General features: G+C 42.2%; 1 protein-coding gene across 4 annotated transcripts; it reads right to left on the bottom strand.

Moving 5' to 3' along the window:
• Nucleotides 1–1,598: 1,598 nt before the first annotated feature.
• LOC133388738 (pulmonary surfactant-associated protein A-like) lies at nucleotides 1,599–19,219 on the bottom strand. Of its 4 annotated transcripts, XM_061634969.1 has the most exons (4): nucleotides 19,146–19,219; nucleotides 12,508–12,707; nucleotides 4,197–4,540; nucleotides 2,434–2,530 (listed from the first exon to the last, which is right to left on the bottom strand). In XM_061634969.1, exons 2-4 carry the CDS (start codon nucleotides 12,686–12,688, stop codon nucleotides 2,519–2,521), a joined length of 537 nt encoding a protein of 178 aa, XP_061490953.1. In that variant the 5' UTR covers nucleotides 12,689–12,707; nucleotides 19,146–19,219; the 3' UTR covers nucleotides 2,434–2,518. The 4 variants fall into 4 exon arrangements, with proteins under 4 accessions (XP_061490952.1, XP_061490953.1, XP_061490951.1 ...); XM_061634968.1 differs by lacking the exon at nucleotides 4,197–4,540 and having other exon boundaries at nucleotides 1,599–2,530; XM_061634966.1 differs by lacking the exon at nucleotides 2,434–2,530 and having other exon boundaries at nucleotides 3,250–4,540.
• Between the last annotated feature and the right edge of the window lie 1,693 nt (nucleotides 19,220–20,912).

Here is a 20,912-nt window from a genome sequence, read left to right as displayed (position 1 = left end):
TGCGGATTGCAAAATTGGACTTCATACTTCATTTACTGGCACTACAAATAGTGCTTCAGCATAACCTTCTCCCACCCCCAACAATTTACTGGAAAACAAGAACAAATTCTAGATGTTGCCCTTGCCCTTTCAGATCATCACCTCTCCAAAACCACTTTTCCAGTAAATAGATCTAGTATCTTATGAAACAGAAGTCTATTATATTATGAATTATAGCAATATAGAAATCTACAAACACACTTGAGACTTTTGTATCATTATCAGAGAAATAGGGCTGCTCATCTATAACCATTATTTAATCTTCTGATAAGTCTATTTAGAATAACCTTTCTTGTAAGCTCTTAGGATAACTGAGATATGTAAAAACAAAGGGTAAAGATAAAATCAAGATGTTTTTGTTTCAACAGTCCATGTTTCCCAAAAGTAACATGTCCTCTCCATGCAGTTAAACAGGGTTCCAGAATATCCTGAGAGGTCATAAAACCCTTTGCAGAAGATTAAGCTGGAGATGGACAATAGCTTTTAAGGCACTTGAAATCTGAGAGCTCCACCTTCCACAGCGTACACGTGTATTTCTTTAGCCCCGGTTTTACCTCTTGTCAAACTTGCTAACCTTACCAACCAGAGGCAAAAGGGGGATGAGCCGTGATCTCTCTTTTTTTCAACCCTCTTGAGAAAACTAAGTTCTGTTTTCATCTCAGAGGATATTTCATATTCAGCTAGGAGCGATGAGCCAGAGAATGAGAAAGACTGACTGATGCCATTCCAATTGGGTTACACCAGAATCTAAAGTGGAAGCTGGGTAAAAGAGGTGGGCAATCATGCATTGTTTTTCTTTTCCCCCTGAAAAGTCGCCTTAACTTTTGGAAGGTATGGGGAAAACACAGAAACAAAGGGAGCAAGTACAGATAGAGTGGATGGCCATACCTGAAAAATAAGTGAGAAGCCAGAGAAACCCTAATGCGTTTCGTGGAGCAGCAACATCATAGGACCCAGCATGGCCTGGAAATAGGGTGGCTGTCAGGCCATGTTATCCTATTTGAAAGCAAACCCAGAGGTTTTAAAAATACTCTATATATTTTTGAGGTGGGTGGAAATCAGTGATTAACAGTGAATCCTTTACATGATCATCCAAAGTAAACTTCAATGGGAGTACAATGGGACTCCCAAATAATCATGTTGAAGATTATGTGCTTCTCACGTCAATAGGGAAAAATGGCTGAGAGACAATGAGGGAGTGGGACAAGTAGGAAGAGGGAAATAGCAGGAAGGTGAAGGGTTAATTAACCATCTGTGCTCCTGCCTGCTGCAACACTCCACTGCTGCTAGTGCTTTGGATTGGCAAAGCAGTCTCAGGAGTACGAAGCCATGCATAGGTTTTCAAAAGTGTCATTCCAACTTTAACTGCATCCTTTTACAGAGTGTCTCAATAGAGAGATCTAAGACCAATTCAAACAGGAGAGTTATGTACCAGTTTATCAGTCACCTTCCCTCTCAAAAGAAAACATCTGCTGCACTATTTTAAATCATTAAAATATATTAAGATTAGGAATGTTGATATTTTACATTGAGAGTCTCATTTCTGTGAGACTGACAGTTCAATGTGTTCAAACACATCAGTCCATCAAATACAGAATTCCATTCAAAATTGCAAATAGGCAGTCAAAGCTGCTACTCACTTTCAAAATATCCAAGCATTCAGTTTATGTAATATTTTTTATATTTTGAATTGACATAGTTGACATTTTTAAAACATTTATTTTTAAAAAAAATACATTTCTCCTTATCCGTAAATCATCATTAAATTTCCTTACAAACATTCAGAAGCTTGGCAATTCTGATTTGGTTGATTCTTCCTGCCTTTCCTAGTTCAAAGAATCCCTTTACTACCTTAGATGAGAAAAACAGAATATACACCATTAACTCTACTGTGCTCATAGGCCCATCAGCACAACATACTTATACCATCAAAACTGACATCTCTGAAGAATCCTGGAATTTTTAGTTTTCTGAGGGCAGGTAAGAAGTTTGTCAGAAATGACTCATCAACCCTGCACAAGACCACAATTCTGAAAAATTTCCCTTGGAAAATTCATGAAAAACTAATACAAAGCCAGTTCTAAGGCTGCACTGCAAATACTGGAAGGATGTGTTTAAAATTCACAGACAATGAGACGATGCTGGTTGCACGTCTTGTCATTCCAGGTTCCATCAGTATACATCTCCATGCACTTTTCTGCACCCCCTCCATTTGGCTCATTTTTATACCACTTCGTATAATTCACAGCTGAACCATCCAAATAGTGGAATTTCCCTGGAACAGAGCCTGCCTTCAATCCTAGGTAGGCATAGCGGTTTTTCAGTGTCAAAATATCCACAATAGCTTCATTCTCCTCTTCATTCATGGGAGTTGCAATGGAACCCCCATAATGTTGACATGTCTGGACTGTGGTTTTAAAATCAATTTCCTTCCCATTCATAGTAAATATTTTGTTGCCCACTTTATTTACCACTCCTTTCAAAGCGATAGCTGCATAAGAGAAGAAAAGTAACTGTTTACCATCCTGTATTCACAGAACCAGATCTAAGGATTTAATCACGTGTACACTCGGCAATAGAGGCCTGAAATGGAGACAAGAGCACTCCTGGCCTCTTGGGATGCTATTCCACAAAAGGCCATAGCAATAAACCTTTCTCTTTTTGTTTTAATAGTTGTGTTACATCATGAGTTATCATGACCCAGATCTACAACTAGTTCCAAGTGTCAACAGGGGCTCTGGGCTCGAGTGTCGCAAATATCAACTCTTCATGTCTCATAGCAAACCTCCTTTGAAATGGAGGTGGCTTGTGATATTTGCAAAAAATCTGCCCAACCCCTTGGATCTTGGCCCATGTGTGTATGTGACAATCATCACTCACTGTCATTAACATACCAAACATCATGTAAAAAGTAAAAAAGTAAACACAAGGTAATCATTCTTACACATGTATGCATGAGCTATAATGCATTTGGAGCTATCTGGTACCACTACCAGAAATCCTTTATTTTAAATGGCTGTTCCTTAACGCAAAACTGTTTTTTTACACAAAACATAGAGCATGTCTCTTCTTTCAGATAACTACCACTCTGTTGAATATCATTCAACAAAAAGGAGGGTTCTGAAATGTACAGTATATACAAAGTTTCAAGTGGATCCTAAATTTTAATTTTATCAAATTTTCAAATCTGATTTTAATTGTACTGGATTATTTTTTGAAAATTCAAATATTTTGGTGCAGAAATTTTAAACAAAGTCATTCTATAGGGGGTAATATGGGATACCACAGCTTATTCTGCACATTATTTTTTTTACAGTGACACTAGAGAGAATAACAACACAAAGTTTATGTCCTTGAAGCCTCAGAATGACTAGATGCTTCAGAAATTTGAGGTCTAAAAATTATTGTCTATTTCCAACCAAAGCTACTCATCAGTGGGTATTGCAGTTGAGGGGTGAAATAAAACACAGAGACATCAGCTTGGGTTGAACAAGGGCCACTTTATTTAAATTACAGTAAACAAAAACCCAATTTAAAGTGACCTGCAGAGGGAAACCTAGGTGCGGGAACTGTCTATAAGCAAGTAGCTTGCCACACAGCTCTCGGGCGACCAGCCCCTGTTGGGGCAAGGGCAAGCCCATCTGCTTACCCTTTACCCTGGCCACACCTTGCAGGTGAGTAGGGGGGCCTTCCCACATCATCCCCACCCGGGACCGTATAACCCCTGGGTAGATGAGGATAAGTTGGCCCCAGAAGCAGCCCATATCCTGCCCTAGAGCCGTAAAGCCCTGAGAGACAGGCCTCCGGAACTGCCAATCACCTTCAAAGGTGCCTAAGGGGGCCACCTAGCTGTCCTTACCTATTTCCCATTCCCGCACCTTCCCGCCACAAAAGGGGACAAATCTCTATTTAGTCCCCCTTTACCCCACTGCCGAGAAGCACCTCTCGCAGACATCTCTGCAGGTCTCCCAAAAATAAGTCGTTACCTGCGTCTGACAGTGAATGCCATCGGCCCTGTACAGTTCACCCTTCTGTTGCTGAATTTGGGGATGCGGAATGACTAACCCCCCTTGCCCGAGAAGAGCCAACCGAATCTGCCGGTTGACCTTCTTCCTTACTCGATCAACCCCCGCCAGGTCCCAAACATCACACCATACCTTGCGTGGAAGCAGGTCTGACCACATCAGACGTACCCAAGGCCAACGCTGCCTTATCGCTTGCATGTCCTTAGATGCCTGTATGATGAGGGCCTTGCCCTTCATCAAGCCAAGGTCATTACCACCCAGATGGATGACCAGCACTTGTGGAATTGTCTGCACCAAACCTTGCCGGAACAGAGCAGGTAGGAGCCCCTCCCAATGCATTCCTCGCCGGCCAAGCCACTGTACTGCAGCCCATCTACTGAGGCCCAACTGCGAGCCCATGCTCAACTTCGCTGCCCTCCGGGCTGCCCAGAAGACCATGCTGTGGCCGCATTTCCTCTCCGTCCCTGTCCAGCAACCTGCCAAAACAAATGAAAAGTGTTAGGCTTCCGCATGCCCTGCCCTCTAGAAGGGGCGAATGTAGCCCTTATACACATCAGAGGACCAACGCCCAACGGCCTGTACTGTCGCCTGGGGAAAACCAAAACCTGCTGCCGTAGAAGCAGCTCCTATTCTAAATTAATGTGTTCCGAATTGTGAGGCATCATAACCCATCCCATGCAATGCTAGTTTTGTTAATGCCCAAAACTGGTAAATAGAAAGAGGATCCAGATTTACATGGGTAAATAAATATCCTTCGGCTGATCCCCTGGTTCTTAGGAAATTATTTAGAGCCCGCACTGGGCAGAGGTGAGGCTCTGTTGATGGGGCCAAGCGCACCTGTCTCCCCTTACATTTTTGATCCATTTTAGACCATCTCAAAGTTATGCAAGCACAGCCTCCTTCTATGGAGACATCCGAAAACTGGAGGGCACGTCGAGACGTGTCATGTTTAGAGCCAGCCACCACCTCACCTATCCGGAAGGCTCCAAAAATAGCGTAAAGGCCACTGCCTGGAATAGCTTGGCTTCATAACTAGAAGAACAGACAGTTTCCCACTGATGAACCATCCCTAGTATAATATCCAGTGAGAAAGGTTGACGGGAATTTTTAGCCCACCCAGCCAACATGCGGCGGACCCTAAAGTCCCCGGTATGATCCAGAAAACCACCTGCCTTTGCTAAAAAGGAAAGCCCCGCCAGCTTACCTTGTAGCGTTCGGACTGACAGGCCCCGTTTCCTGTTGTCCACTAGGAATTCAAGCAGGTGATTTACCGAAATAGGCCACTCCGGTGCATAGCCTTTGGAGGCCCAGAAGTCCTGCATGTCCCTACCTGCTCTCTGGTAACTGGCGAGCGTACTGGGGGCAATGGAAAGGCTTATGGCCCTCTCCGACTCTGCTCTCCAATCTCCCATAGCGCAGGGGGCACGGCTTCCAGCTGAGCCCTGGCCAGCGGCGCCAGCTGACGGAAACGGTCCATCTGGTTCCGTGACAGACCATCAGCAACACTATTGATAATGCCAGGAACATGCCGTGCCCGAAAAAGAACATTAAAGCGCAGGCACTGGAGAACAAAAGAACGGACAAGACCCATAACCCTGGCATTTCTGGATGTGAGGGAATTGATAACATGTACTGTAGCCATGTTATCACACCAGAAGTGGACAGTGGAGTTCTTCAACTCCACAGCCCACAAATAGATTGCCACCACTATGGGGAAAAATTCCAAAAAGGTCAGATCCTTGTCTAGAGCATCTTGAACCCACGTCTGTGGCCATTGTCCCTTACACCAGGAAGACCCAAAGACTACCCCAAAGCCATAACCCCCAGACGCATCAGAGTGGACCTGTAACTCGGCCTCCAGGAGTCGGTCCTGCCTCCAAAAGGATATGCCATTGAAATCCTGTAAAAAGGAGGACCACACAGCCAGGTTGGCGCGTAAAGCCGCTGTATCCCGAAACCGATGGCGGGGTCGTAAGAGCCCCACCATGGCCTCATATACGCGCCTCAGAAATGCTCTGCCAGGTGCTATGACCCTGCACGTAAAATTAAGGTGCCCTGCTAACTCCTGGAGGGTGGAGAGGAAAACTTTCCTCGCACCTGTAACTTCCTTTATCTTATTGTGGAGGATTAGAAGCTTGTTCTGGGGTAGCCTACAGCATTGCTTCCCAGAATCAATTTCGATGCCTAAAAAAGTCAAAACTGGTGCTGGTCCTTCCGTCTTTTCCACGGCTAGAGGAACCCCCAGTTCCTCTGTCAAGTCCTGAAACTGGGCCATTAAGTGTAGGCATTCACCTGTGCCAGCCCCACCCGCAAATAGAAGATCCTAGGGTGGTTTACAATAATCTACTGATAGATTATTGATATTTTTTTAAAAAAAGAATGTTGTGCTGATGGCTAGAATCTACAACATAAACCCTGTTTACTCAAAAGTAACATTACTTACCAAAATCAAAACAGTTCCACCTGATTAGCTAAAGCAGACTGCAGAAAAGATAATCATTTTACTGAAGAAAAGATAATCAAAAAATGACAGCAGACTGGCCAAGAAAGACAGCAAAGAAACTTCATGCTAGCTTATCTTTGCTCTTGCACAATTTTATTGCATGTTTTATTTTTTGATCTTTTCTCACATTAATTCATGTGGACAGTCCCTTCTCTGAGTGCCTCAGAGGATGTTGCCCAGACTGCCTTTGCCACGGCTGGTGATTTAGGGTGTCTATGTGCCCTACATTACTGAGGATAGACCTGTATTTGAATGTGCACTCTGTTTGGAGGGCTGTCCGGTCCAAGTGCAGTTTTTTTTAAAAAAAAAAGGACTGTAAGAAGGGAGCCCATCAACACTGAGCAGCATCTGGACAGCAGATTAAGGAAGCACACAGGTCACAATTCTACTGCAAGTGTGGGCTATCTTTAGATCAGATGTTGCTGAACTGTAGCTTCCATCATCCCTGGCCATTTGCAATGCTTGCTGGGGCTAATGAGAGTTGTGGTTCGGCAACATCTGGAGGGTCAAAGGTTCTCCACACCTGGTTTACTGAGATACATAGCATTTCTATTAAAATCATAATAATTATTTCAGTTATGCATATAACTTGCATATGCAAACGTGCACTTTTTATGCAAATCTTTGTCTTCTTTTTCGGTGATGCATTTTCTCTTCTTTGGCAACCTGCAGTGGCCACCCTGCTGGGCCTGCCAATGCATTCTCTGTTCCCACAGGCAGATATAGGGCAGAACAACCTCACCTCAGCACAACCCTCTAAAGTAGATGGGGGGGGGCTGTAGGGAGTGAAGAGAGAAGGAAAGTTCGGTTGCAGAAGCAGAAGTCCTTGCATGAATGGAGCAGCTTTGTTGGATACAACCAAAACTAACTAATCAGTCAAAATATTAATCAGTAAAGAATTCTTTATCTGGTAGATAGTCACAATTAAAATGTATAAAACTGAGTATTAAGTGATACTTTTAAAAAAAAGAAATTAATATTAACTAATTATTAATTTTTTCAATGGCACAATTGAAGTCATTCCACAATCCATGTATAAGCAGCTCAATGAGCATCATTTGGTTCATGTTCTACCCAGCATGAGTATCCTACTGCTTCTCCACTTAGATACTGAAATATGCCTTCTGTTTGCATATCATTTATTCCAAGTTCTGCATTCGTATTATGTGATGCCAGTGCCACTATTTGTTGCAGAGCAGGGGTTCTTGGAGAAGCAGGCACGCCACTTAACTGCTCACATTTGGATTTTGCCACGATGTGCGTGGCTGTCTTTCGATGTTTTTTCACCAACACTTAGACCACAAGGATGAAGCAGAGCTAAAGAGATGCTGAAATGTCATTCACTTCTCTCACTTTCATCACTTTGTCAAGTTTTAATGAGCTTGGTTAGGAATGCAGATCCTTCTTCCCCTCTCCAGTCTGGATAAGTTAAGTGTACGGATGTGTGAAACTAACACAGAATTGTACCATGCATTCTGATTATCATGGTAAAGAATCATGAATTTCTCCCCAGAAAATCCACAGGGTGCATTTTATTCTGGTTAATCCCCTTAGCACTTCCATAATTTCTACTTTGGACATTATACAGATCCCAGATGGATTTCTGTATATATACTTTGTTCATTATGACACTAAAATCTCCACTATGTTCTTTATGGCTGCTGAATATATTCAAGACAAATGTAATATTTAGAGAACTGGGGTCCATTTGAATTTAATTTGCATTTGTTCAGAAATGATAAAATTCCTATGATGAACCATTCTGGGAATATTACTTCAGTTGCACGACTTTAATTTAGTTACAGTGGGAACTAGGGGGAATGATCCAAAGGTTTATTGGGAAAGGTGAGTTTAGAGGAGGGTCTTAAGAGAAATAAGGGAAGTGGTCACAAAGAGGCATTCTGGAAGGCAGTTCCAGGCATAATGCGATTATAACTGACAAAAGAAAAAATAATGAAAAGCAACACAATCCTGAAGGTTTTTTAAAAAAGCACAGTCCTAGTTCAAGTAAATACATTCATCATTTCATTTCATTTCATTTCATTAAACTTATAGACCGCCCCATAGCCGAAGCTCTCTGGGCGGTTAACAAGAACAAGAACAACATAAAAACACAATAGCATATAACACATTAAAACACAATTAAAATTCAAATATTAAATTAAAACAATTCCAATACATACGTACAAACATGAATAAAATGATTAAAATGCCTGGGCGAAGAGGAAAGTTATAACCTGGCGCCGAAAAGATAGTAACGTTGGCACCAGGCGTATCTGCTCTGGGAGGTTGTTCCACAAGCTCTAATACACAGCAATATAGAGGCCCAAACCCATGATACAGTGCAACTGTAAATTAAATGTCAATAGGTGATGATGATGCTACTTCAAGCTAAATAACAAAGCTGGAAGGAATTTTGAAGGATATTAACGTTCTCCCACGTATTCATTTTTGAGGGTTAATGCCCTCGGGGGTTAATTGATGACTCTGTTTATATGTATCCAAGATTAAATTTTACAACACTTGAGAATGTCAGTTTTCTGCTCAAACACTTCTCAAACAAACTCAATTGTTAAAATGTATCAAATATTCCTATTTGTGCTATATTCTGAGCTACAGCCAGTGCTTTTCAGGGTGGCTTTCTAAGTACTTTAACATGTCATATTTTGAATTAATGCCAATTTTAGCTTCAATTACAATGCTTGCATGATGCATCTCTATAAAACCACAGTGACTTCAGTGACCTTCAGGCTCACTCTCTTTCTACTCAGCATTATCCTTCTGCACATGCAAATTAAAGAAAAATGGACTGAACCTAAACAGCCAAAACCTATCACCTATCACATGCTTCTACAACTGGGGCACACAGCAATTTACCTTTCTGAGCTTTGCTAACCACTCCTTGCAAAGCAATTATATTTTCAAATGCTTCATCCGAGTTCTTAGCTGCTTGATGTCTCTATTCTCATAGTACTTGCTAGGGTCAAACCAAATGTTATACAAAATGGGATTATGTCTTTAATGTAATTAAATAGCAGGTCTCTGTGTGTAGTCTAATCTAGATTAAGGCTGTGGCATGGGTGGAGGGGGGCTAGGCCAGCGCCTGGCATCTTTGGGTAGTCACCAGCAGGGCTGTGGAGTTGGAGTCGTGGAGTCGGAGTAGGGAGCAATTTTGGGTGGAGTCGGAGTCGGAGTTGGGAGCAATTTTGGGTGGAGTTGGGAGCAATTTTGGGTGGAGTTGGGAGCAATTTTGGGTGGAGTTGGAGTTGGGAGCAATTTTAGGTGGAGTCGGAGACAGAGTCGGTAGAAATGTACCGACTCTGACTTCCAAATAAATTTTGATTGACAAGAAGAAATTTTGGATGGAGTCGGAGTCGGACAGTAGAAAAATAGAGGAGTTGGAGTCAGAGTCGGAGTTGGAGTCGGACAGTGGAAAAATAGAGGAGTTGGAGTTGGAGTCGAAGGTTTGGCGTACCGACTCCAAAGCCCTGGTCACCAGGGTCCCAGTATGCTGGCAGGACTCACACTTGATGCCAGCCCTCAGCCCTTTAGGGTTTTTTTTTCTTGGCCCAGCAACCAGAGCAGCACAGGGCAATTGGATCTAGCCACCATTTTCATTTCCCACAATACCTGCATAGTTCTGGGATTGTAGAAAATTGAAATAGTGGCTAGATCCAGCCACTCGATAGAGGGGACTCACCATAGAACACTTTGCCCGGGTCTCCTCAAACTGGAGCCAGCCCTGGAATGGGGAAGGGCTAACACCTGCTCCCAGAGTCCTAATCTTGGCTGAGGGCATTGCTGCTGTGAAAATACCCCCCCAGCCACATAGGAAGCTGCCTTGTACTGAGTCAGACCATTGGTCCACCTAGCTCAGCATTGTCTACACTGACTGGCAGCAGCTCCCCAAGTTTTCAGACAGAGAATATTCCCAGTCCTACCTGGAGATGTTCGGGATGAACTAGGGGTCTTCTGCATGCAAAGCAGATACTCTGCCATTGAGTTACGGCCTTTCCCAATATATCTGATGAAGATGTGACCATCACATTTGATGCGATAGGTGGTGAGATGGGTAGGTAGGTAAAGACCATCCATTTCCTCCTGCTCTTCCTCTCCCTGGAGTCTCAATTCCTTTCCATTCTTCTCCTTCCACAGTTTGCCTTTGGCCTCCCTCTGGTTTCTTCAACTGTAGTAGAGGAAGGACTCACCTCATGACTTCAGCATGCCAATTTCGGACCCACATGGTAAGGTTTATACAAGAAATCATCCCAGGTCCCTGTCTTTGTATGCTGTTCTGTCACTTTTACATTTGAAGAAAAAAATCCGAACAACCATCTTGCAATACTTGTAGCCCAGGAGGCCTGAGTTCCCCCCCGGGGGGGGATATACTCTTTGCAAGTTTATAAACAACCCATACAGACTGGGTTAGAAGGAACAAACTTCACTTAGCAGTGTGGTATTCAAACTAAAGATAAACCTGAAACTAGTTAAATATCCCTTAGATTGTTTTTCTTGCTGGTCTCACTCAGAACTGATTGCCCCCGTACAACCATTTCTAGATCACTATAGTTCCTACTCACATTAGAGGGACCCTGTATCCCACATAATCCTGGCCATCTCATCAACTGGATGGGTGATAGAAGCAGGCCAAGCATCTTAATGTAACAAGATTTTCTGGCATCATGAAAGCTTGTGATATTTAGTAGAAATAAGCACAAATATGTCACAGAAAACATTCTGAAAATGGCAGATGTTTTGTTCAATATATACTTTTTAGCAACTGCAAACCATTACAGGTCTAAAATAGTGACACATACCAAGTAAAATTTAGAGCAGGTATAGGCAGTGTAGGATCCAAGGGGCAAGCCTCCCTGCCCTCCAGTATATCCTTCCAGAATGCTATAGTCTGTAGATGAGTCACCCCATGGTACCAGAGCAGGGCTAGGGTTACAAATAATGCATCATGTGGGGCAGGTGTCCAAACCCTTTGGGGAGCCTGAGGGCATATTTGCAGGTCTAAGAAATTCTCGTGGGCACCAGAACATGCCTATTCATAGAAGAAAACTAAGACAACCCCCCCAAAAAACCCCTGCAAAACCCCTACACCTATCCCCAAACAAATAAAACACAGAAAGAAAAAAGCAGACAACATGCCCAAGTCAAACAATCCCCCCCTTAACTATTAAATAAAAATAAAAATTGGGACAGGCAGGGGGCCTTGACAACTGTCAAGGGGGTGTCTGAAGTGCGCACAACCACTATGTTGCAGACCCCAGACACAGGGAATGGCTTCAATTGCTGAAATTCTGTTTCACATGCAGTCATCAAAGGTCTAGAGCAGAGATGGGGAACCTTTGACACTCTAGATGGTGTTGGACTCCAACTCCCATCATCCTTGCCCAATGGCCATGTTGGCTGGAGCTGATGGGAGGTCGGAATACAGCAATATCTGGAGAGCCACAAGTTCCACATCTCTGATCTAGAGAACAGTATGGAAGTGCATGGAAGCTGAGGATGTCTCAGTCTGATCAGTACTTGGAAGAAAGGCTATCTGGGAACCACATAAATTCTAAACTTGCTTAGGATCAATTTTATGCAGACTTGCTTAGGCTACAATGCTGTGCACCTGGGGCTGTGGAGGAGGGGAAGGGATTAAGACTCGTTGAATTCAATGGGAATCAATTTCCAGAAATGTACAACTGCATGTGCATTGTTGAATAAACAAAAATAGGTCTGGCTTTTCTAAGAGCTTTCCAGCTATGTCTCCTCCTAATGAAATCATGTGTCTCTATACCTGAACAAAATGTAAACCATTTCTAACACATTGAATAATACATATGAGTTGACATAAATGGTAATTGAATTGATTTGGAAAGAAAAGCTATGCATGTGGACCTTTCTGAACACATTAACTGCTTTCATATGTTAATAGTACCATACCTGGCTCTCCCTTTTCACCTTTAGGCCCTGGCCACCCATCTCTTCCTGGTAATCCATTCACCCCAGGGACTCCATCATGGATAACACAAGTGTTCACTTTATCTTTACATCTGCATTGGTCAGGGTCAGTTGTCACCACCAATGCGCCCAGCATAAGAATGCAAAACATCTGCAGCTGCATTGCATAAGGGCCTTTCTGTCTAGGGGGAAAAAAGAATGAAAAAGTAACATAGCAAACTTCTTGAAGTGGTGGAATTCAAACTGTATTCTGGGGAAGCCTAGGTTTCCATGGAAGATTATCAAAAGGGTTTCTATATGAGAAGCTCTGTAATGGTGGGCAAACTCAAGAAATGGAGCTAATTACCTATTGCAACTCATGAACCATACACGGGGGTGAATATGCAAGTAAAATTCAACATCGGCTGATTCTGTACAATTCAACATCTGAGGTGCTCACCTTGATTCTGCTCACAATTCAAGTTGGGTGACCACATAGTAAAGCACCCATGCTTTAATTTTTTGCCCCATCCCTAAATGAACATAAGGGCTTTAAAATGAAAGAACTTCCACCCATACACCAACACAAAAATTGGCTTTCATCATCTGGCCTACTGAACTCTCATAGTACATTGTTTTGCCAAATGCCTAGCCCCCGGTCAGGCACAAAGCAAATTAGTTTGAAATTTCAGGAGGCAATGAACACTTTTGGTGGTGAAGAAGTTAAATGGTTTATTAAGGCAAGCTGGTTACATTGCTGTCATTTGCAAGTAGTAAAACACTAAAATGAAACTGCTGGCTAATGGGTCTCTTCCCCCCTCCCCATCTATGCTCTTATCTTATGTTTTGCACTGGCTGGAAGCCTCACGAACAGCCAGTGAGGATTTTTGGCTGGATACTCTGCTTGAAGCTTGGCCTTTCTTGATGCTATCTTGAGTCTTCTGAAACCTCTTGCTGGATGTTGCTTTGTGGATTTTGAGACCCCTGAAGGCTTAATCTTGTTGTTACTTTGAGGCTCAATCTCCCTGATCTAGGGGTCCTTTATTTATACCCAAAAGAGCCTCTGGGAGGGGGCACCTTATACCTGTTAGATCATTATCTTCCCAGCACGTTGCTGGGTCTTCACCTCAGGTGACTTTTGTTAATCTCTTAACATTCACTCCCTCTTCTTACTCATGCTTAATTTGGACTACCAAAAGCCTTTCTCTGACACTTGTTTACACAAGCAGGTGAGAATATTCGTAAACCAATTATGCTCACTGTCCCCTCAGAGCTTGGGAAAGCCACAGAAAAGCCCACCTAAGCAGAGTAAAAAACCCCTTTCTTAGCTGATTATCAGAAAGCCAGCATTTTAAGCTCTCCAGATTTCAATATTATGCAATTAAAGTGTGCAAAAGCAATAAGCACCCAATAAATCAGGGGTATGAGGCATGAATTATGGGGCAGAGACCAGACACATGCCATTCTAAGCCTCCTCGTACATTGAGATTCTTGCAGAGATATGTGGCGCTACATACATGAACACAATCTCATAAAACTTCATGTTATATTCTGTGCTGGAGAAGGACTTTTGGGGAAAATGCCACTTGGTTCATCATACATCTGAGTTTTATGAGCTGGACAAATACATGTTCCATACCAGGTAGCTATGAACTTCAGTGGCATGACTGTCATGAAGTTATAAACATACATGTGTCAGCTAGGAAGTATTTTCTGACATATGGGAACAAGAGAGGGATAGCCAGCAATATCCTATGGTTACCACCTTTGCTACTGACTCTGTCAAACTTACCTAGCAATCCCAAGGGTCATAGGAAGAATCTATGACTCTCTGCAAGAAAGAGAGCTCAATCCTTGGAGATCTAATGCCACATTCCTCTTCCCTCCCACCACGGAAACTTCTTCAGCCCTTCCCCTACTGATGGCAGAGTCACTGGATCTAGTGTAGTTTATTCTCATGGGTTTTCTTTCCATTGTTCCCAAAGGAAATGAAGTAGTTTTTAAACATGGAAAAGGATGTAGGAGTGTAAGAGATCTCATCCACTTATACCCTGCTAGTGAAAGCCCAGTAGGCCTTTGGATGGGCTGCTCAACTGCCTCTGCTTTTCCTTCATTGTCGTTGTCCCCATCTTGGGATTGCAGCCTTAAGCAGGTAAAACATTTCATGGCATTGAGAACTGTTCCACCAGTTAGTGTGGAAGCCTGAAGCTTTCTCCTGTGTCCCACTGGACAGAGAACCTATGTGCCTGGATGTACCAAACTTGAAAAAAAATATTGTTGTACCATTACAGTCCCACTGCAGATCTGATTGATTGTAATGACATCAGTCCTTATGTCATAATATCTTGTATATTTCATACCACACCTCATTCAGATTATTGAGACAAGGGCATAGCAGCTGTGCTACTCCTCCAAGAAAAGTTGAGGAGGTAAACTTTAATGTCTACTATTTCTCTGCAATGATGGACAAAATTATATAGTGGACTTGAGGCAAAATGGGTCCTATATAGGTTTGTTTACTTGTCAAAATCTCACTCTTTCTCGTCACAGGATTTATGTATTAGGAGTTCCGTGGGATTATGACTGAATGCCTCTAAGTCAGAATCCCCCCTAAACGTAACGATAGTGTTGTTGCGATAGTAATCCTGCTCAGTACGAGAGGAACCACAGGTTCAGACATTTGGTGTATGTGCTTGGCTGAGGAGCCAATGGGGCGAAGCTACCATCTGTGGGATTATGACTGAACGCCTCTAAGTCAGAATCCCCCCTAAATGTAACAATAGTGTATTAGGAGTAACGCTTTAGGAAGATATCTTGTACTATGTCAGCATCATTTTTTTTAACCTTTTGGTGTCTTGATTGCTGATGTGAGCTTGGGAGACTTAGGCAGGCTTAAATATAGCTTGAAACACAGTGTAGTTAAATCAAACACTGGGATTCAAGCCAAGTTAATTCATCCTATCTATGTATAATCAGTAGAATGTCCCACTGAACTCAGTGGGACTTACATCTAATAAATATACAGGATCGAGCTGCTGAATTCATTTGGGCTGAAACATGTAGTCATCCTAATTCCCCATTGTCTCCCCAGCTGTCTCTGAAGTATATTAATCACAATAGGTTATGTTTAATGTAGCCTTTACCTCCTTAATTCTAAATACCCACCACCACCACTGTTACCAAATTAAAAAAAAACTGGGTACATTATGAGACTTTTTTCATAGACCGTTGTTGGTTTGCTTCCTGAGTCCAAACTTCTGTGATGTTTTCATAAGAACATAAGAAGAGCCTGCTGGATCAGGCCAGTGGCCCATCTAGTCCAGCATCCTGTTCTCACAGTGGCCAACCAGGTGCCTGGGGGAAGCCCGCAAGCAGGACCCGAGTGCAAGAACACTCTCCCCTCCTGAGGCTTCCGGCAACTGGTTTTCAGAAGCATGCTGCCTCTGACTAGGATGGCAGAGCACAGCCATCACGGCTAGTAGCCATTGATAGCCCTGTCCTCCATGAATTTGTCTAATCTTCTTTTAAAGCCATCCAAGCTGGTGGCCATTACTGCATCTTGTGGGAGCAAATTCCATAGTTTACCTATGCGCTAAGTAAAGAAGTACTTCCTTTTGTCTGTCCTGAATCTTCCAACATTCAGCTTCTTTGAATGTCCACAAGTTCTAGTATTATGAGAGAGGGAGAAGAACTTTTCTCTATCCACTTTCTCAATGCCATGCATAATTTTATACACTTCTATCATGTCTCCTCTGACCCGCCTTTTCTCTAAACTAAAAAGCCCCAAATGCTGCAACCTTTCCTCGTAAGGGAGTCGCTCCATCCCCTCGATCATTCTGGTCGCCCTCTTCTGAACCTTTTCCAACTCTATAATATCCTTTTTGAGATGAGGCGACCAGAACTGTACACAGTATTCCAAATGCGGCCGCACCATAGATTTATACAACGGCATTATGATATCGGCTGTTTTATTTTCAATACCTTTCCTAATTATCGCTAGCATGGAATTTGCCTTTTTCACAGCTGCCGCACACTGGGTCGACATTTTCATCGTGCTGTCCACTGCAACCCCGAGGTCTCTCTCCTGGTCGGTCACCGCCAGTTCAGACCCCATGAGCGTATATGTGAAATGAAGATTTTTTGCTCCAATATGCATAATTTTACACTTGTTTATATTGAATTGCATTTGCCATTTTTCTGCCCATTCACTCAATTTGGAGAGGTCTTTTTGGAGCTCTTCACAATCCCTTTTTGTTTTAACAACCCTGAACAATTTAGTATCGTCAGCAAACTTGGCCACTTCACTGCTCACTCCTAATTCTAGGTCATTAATGAACAAGTTGAAAAGTACAGGTGCCAATACCGATCCTTGAGGGACTCCACTTTCTACAGCCCTCCATTGGGAGAACTGTCCGTTTATTCCTACTCTCTGCTTTCTGCTTCTTAACCAATTCCTTATCCACAGGAGGACCTCTCCTCTTATTCCATGACTGCTAAGCTTCCTCAGAAGTCTTTGGTGAGGTACCTTGTCAAACGCTTTTTGAAAGTCTAAGTACACTATGTCCACTGGATCACCTCTATCTATATGCTTGTTGACACTCTCAAAGAATTCTAATAGGTTACTGAGACAGGACTTTCCCTAAGAACATAAGAACATAAGAAGAGCCTGCTGGATCAGGCCAGTGGCCCATCTAGTCCAGCATCCTGTTCTCACAGTGGCCAACCAGGTGCCTGGGGAAGCCCGCAAGCAGGACCCGAGTGCAAGAACACTCTCCCCTCCTGAGGCTTCCAGCAACTGGTTTTCAGAAGCATGCTGCCTCTGACTAGGGTGGCAGAGCACAGCCCTCATGGCTAGTAGCCATTGATAGCCCTGTCCTCCATGAATTTGTCTAATCTTCTTTTAAAGCCGTCCAAGCTGGTGGCCATTACTGCATCTTGTGGGAGCAAATTCCATAGTTTAACTATGCGCTGAGTAAAGAAGTACTTCCTTTTGTCTGTCCTGAATCTTCCAACATTCAGCTTCTTTGAATGTCCACGAGTTCTAGTATTATGAGAGAGGGAGAAGAACTTTTCTCTATCCACTTTCTCAATGCCATGCATAATTTTATACACTTCTATCATGTCTCCTCTGACCCGCCTTTTCTCTAAACTAAAAAGCCCCAAATGCTGCAACCTTTCCTCGTAAGGGAGTCGCCCCATCCCCTTGATCATTCTGGTTGCCCTCTTCTGAACCTTTTCCAACTCTAGAATATCCTTTTTGAGATGAGGCGACCAGAACTGTACACAGTATTCCAAATGTGGCCGCACCATAGATTTATACAATGGCATTATGATATCGGCTGTTTTATTTTCAATACCTTTCCTAATTATCGCTAGCATGGAATTTGCCTTTTTCACAGCTGCTGCACACTGGGTCGACATTTTCATCGTGCTGTCCACTGCAACCCCGAGGTCTCTCTCCTGGTCGGTCACCGCCAGTTCAGACCCCATGAGCGTATATGTGAAATTCAGATTTTTTGCTCCAATATGCATAATTTTACACTTGTTTATATTGAATATTGGCTCTGCTTCAGCAAGGCTTGTTCTTCTATGTGCTTAGTTAATCTAGCTTTAATAATACTTTCTACCAGTTTTCCAGGGACAGAAGTTAAGCTAACTGGCCTGTAATTTCCGGGATCCCCTCTGGATCCCTTTTTGAATATTGGCGTTACATTTGCCACTTTCCAGTCCTCAGTCCTCCCTTTCCTCCTGTATTTGAAGCTCTTTTCTACCCAATAGCCTACTATTTTTCTTCTTTGGTATTTCTTGTATAATCCAGTTCTCTCTTTTCCTGTCTACTTTCATCTCCACAAAGGAGAGCTAGAGAAACCTCTTGTCACTTCAGAACTGCCTTGGTTGTGCTTTTAAAGGGACTGTTAAAATTTTCACAAACCTTCAGTTTCTCTGTTGAGCAGAGGTAGTTCTTAGATTTAGAAGACTATTTCTAACCAACCAATGAATCATATTTACACATGTGTGTGGGTTCTGGACAATCCCTAGAAAATAAGGAACAAGCAGCAGTTACGTTATTTCTGTTAAGAGATTTAATTGGTTTAGGGATGGGCAAATCAGTCAATTTTGGTTTCTCTTTTTTCCAATCTTAAGTTCAGTTCTGCACATTTCCACATCAGTTTCTGATTTTTTTAAAGTACACATGAAAATTCATCAGCATTTTAGTGTGAATTTCTCTTTGTATGCATGTTTTTGTGTGCAATTTTGCCTAATAAACATATTGTTGCACAGCAAGTTCCCCCAATATAATGCATTATCGTTTGTTATTTCCACTAATCTATTTAGCCTAATATATGTATTTTTCTACACATTACTTGGCTGGAGAACTTCATTGCAAAATTTAGAGAAGTGTGAATTTCAAAGGATAGCTGTTTCATTGTTCATTGTTTCAGAAAGTGGAAATCTGGAAGATTCGCCTTTAAATGTGAACTGAATTAACTCTGTCTCCTATCTCTACAACTGTTATATCTGTTAACAAATATAGAAAATTGAATTAAGGTCTGCCTTAAACATAATTATCTAAAGCAAATATTCATTTCAGTTTTCTGTAAATACTTTGAAATATTCATAAAGCCTCGATTATAACTTACCAGCACCACTTTTATTTGATCAGATGAAACAAGTGCACAGCAATGATTTTTGTAGTTGTTATCACATTTAACCAAATGAACAGTAAAATGTTTACTGAGTATTGGCTTGTTACGTAGTACTTTATTTACTTTTGTGACACATGATTTCTGGGAACATTTGTGTTCTCCAACTAACTCCAGGTGGGACATCAGCCACATCAGCTAGAATACAAAACCAGGGCCAAACTCAACTCTCACCATCTCATTCCAGAAAAGTGTTTGGGTGTTTTATTAAGAATTAAAATGATACAGAACCTTATCTTATGTTTTGACTGCATTCAGATTTAATATTAGAATACCTTGGGGGCATTTTGTCCACAACTGCGGTTAGCCCAATGTTTCTAGGAGAACGTCATGCAGGTCCTGATGCAAAGTATCATCTTAGCTGTCTCCCAACTGCTGATATTGAGAAGTGCATAGGCTCGGAAGATCCCACTGTGAGCTGGCATGGTAATAATTGGGCGACTATTCCAAAGAACATATCTAATTCTAATAGCTACCACCACCATCTTGTGTGAACTCCAGAAGCTAATACAGCAGGAACTCCAGTAAGCTTCAGTACTATTAAGTTGTGAGAGGCAGAACAGTTTATTTATTTATTAAATTTCTATCCTGCCCTTCTGCCCAGAAGGAGCCCAAAATATTTGTCTCCACATGGTTTATAGTTTTTATAAACCTCTAGTGTGTCCCCAGCTCAGGATGTTTCCCTGCTCTCAATAACAAACAAATGAATTAATAAATAAAAGCTCAAACGTCTGATCATTTTAGCTGCCCTTTTCTATCCCATCCCCAATTCCTTGCTATCCTTTTCCAGATGGGGCAGGTGACCAAAAGCTGAACATATTAATCTAAGTATGGGCACACCATAGAATTGTATTACAGCTGAAATGAATTTGCTGCCCTCAGAAATTCTACTCTGCAAATTTTGATGTCAAATATTCACTAGGTCTTATCTATATTGATTGATTGATTGATTGATTGATTGATTGATTGCACTTGTATACTGCCCCATAGCCGAAGCTCTCTGGGTGGTTTACAGCAATCAAAAACATTAAAACAAATATACAATTTAAAACACATATTTTAAAAACAATTTAAAACACAATTATCTAAATATTGTTTTTTCTATAATTTGACATAATATTTGATTCCAATATTTGATAATGCTTGTGTCAAAAGGTTCTTTGAGTCTAACCAAGATAAAGGGAAGGAACAGGCTCAGACTATCATCAGAGACCCAAACCTCCTTCCACAGGACTGGTGAGTCCCTTGTTTCTTTGAACAGGAAACCTGGGACTCAGTTCATCATAAGATTCTCCTCAGTTTCTCTGCTATGCACACCCTCCTGTCTACCAGTGTCTCTTCTCCACTTTTTGTATCATTCTACCAGAGTTCCAGTTTTTGTTCTGTTCTTTACAAGTTCCCTGTTTTATAAAGACATCTCCATGGAGTAACCACTCTGGGGTAAAGATAGGTATGCTTCCATCTGCCCTCCAAATGTTGCTGAACTATAACTCCCATCATCCCTGGCTATTAGTCATGCTTGCTGGAGCTGATGGAAGTTGTAGTTCAGCAACATCTGGATGGTCAAAGGTTCCCCACACTTGCCATATAGCAATGCAACTCTCTCTGTATCAGCTGTCACCATGTGACCTGCTGGTGTTTTCTTTCAATCAGCCTGGACTTGGCAGAGCTTGGAGATTGGCTCTAGCCACCACCTGACCCTCA

This window comes from Rhineura floridana, chromosome 7, assembly GCF_030035675.1.
Source record: "Rhineura floridana isolate rRhiFlo1 chromosome 7, rRhiFlo1.hap2, whole genome shotgun sequence".
NCBI classification, from domain to species: Eukaryota; Metazoa; Chordata; class Lepidosauria; order Squamata; family Rhineuridae; genus Rhineura; species Rhineura floridana.
Note: the sequence above shows the minus strand (reverse complement) of the source record. Positions and strands in the feature narration are given on the sequence as shown.

What these genes read in the sequence shown, in the direction of transcription:
- LOC133388738 (XM_061634966.1), bottom strand. Translation starts at nt 12,688, where the DNA reads ATGCAGCTGCAGATGTTTTGCATTCTTATGCTGGGCGCATTGGTGGTG. An exon ending in AGGTGAAAAGGGAGAGCCAG is followed by an intron (nt 4,541 to 12,507) that starts GTATGGTACTAT and finishes TTGTTTTGGCAG; the next exon opens with GTTGCTGGACAGGGACGGAG.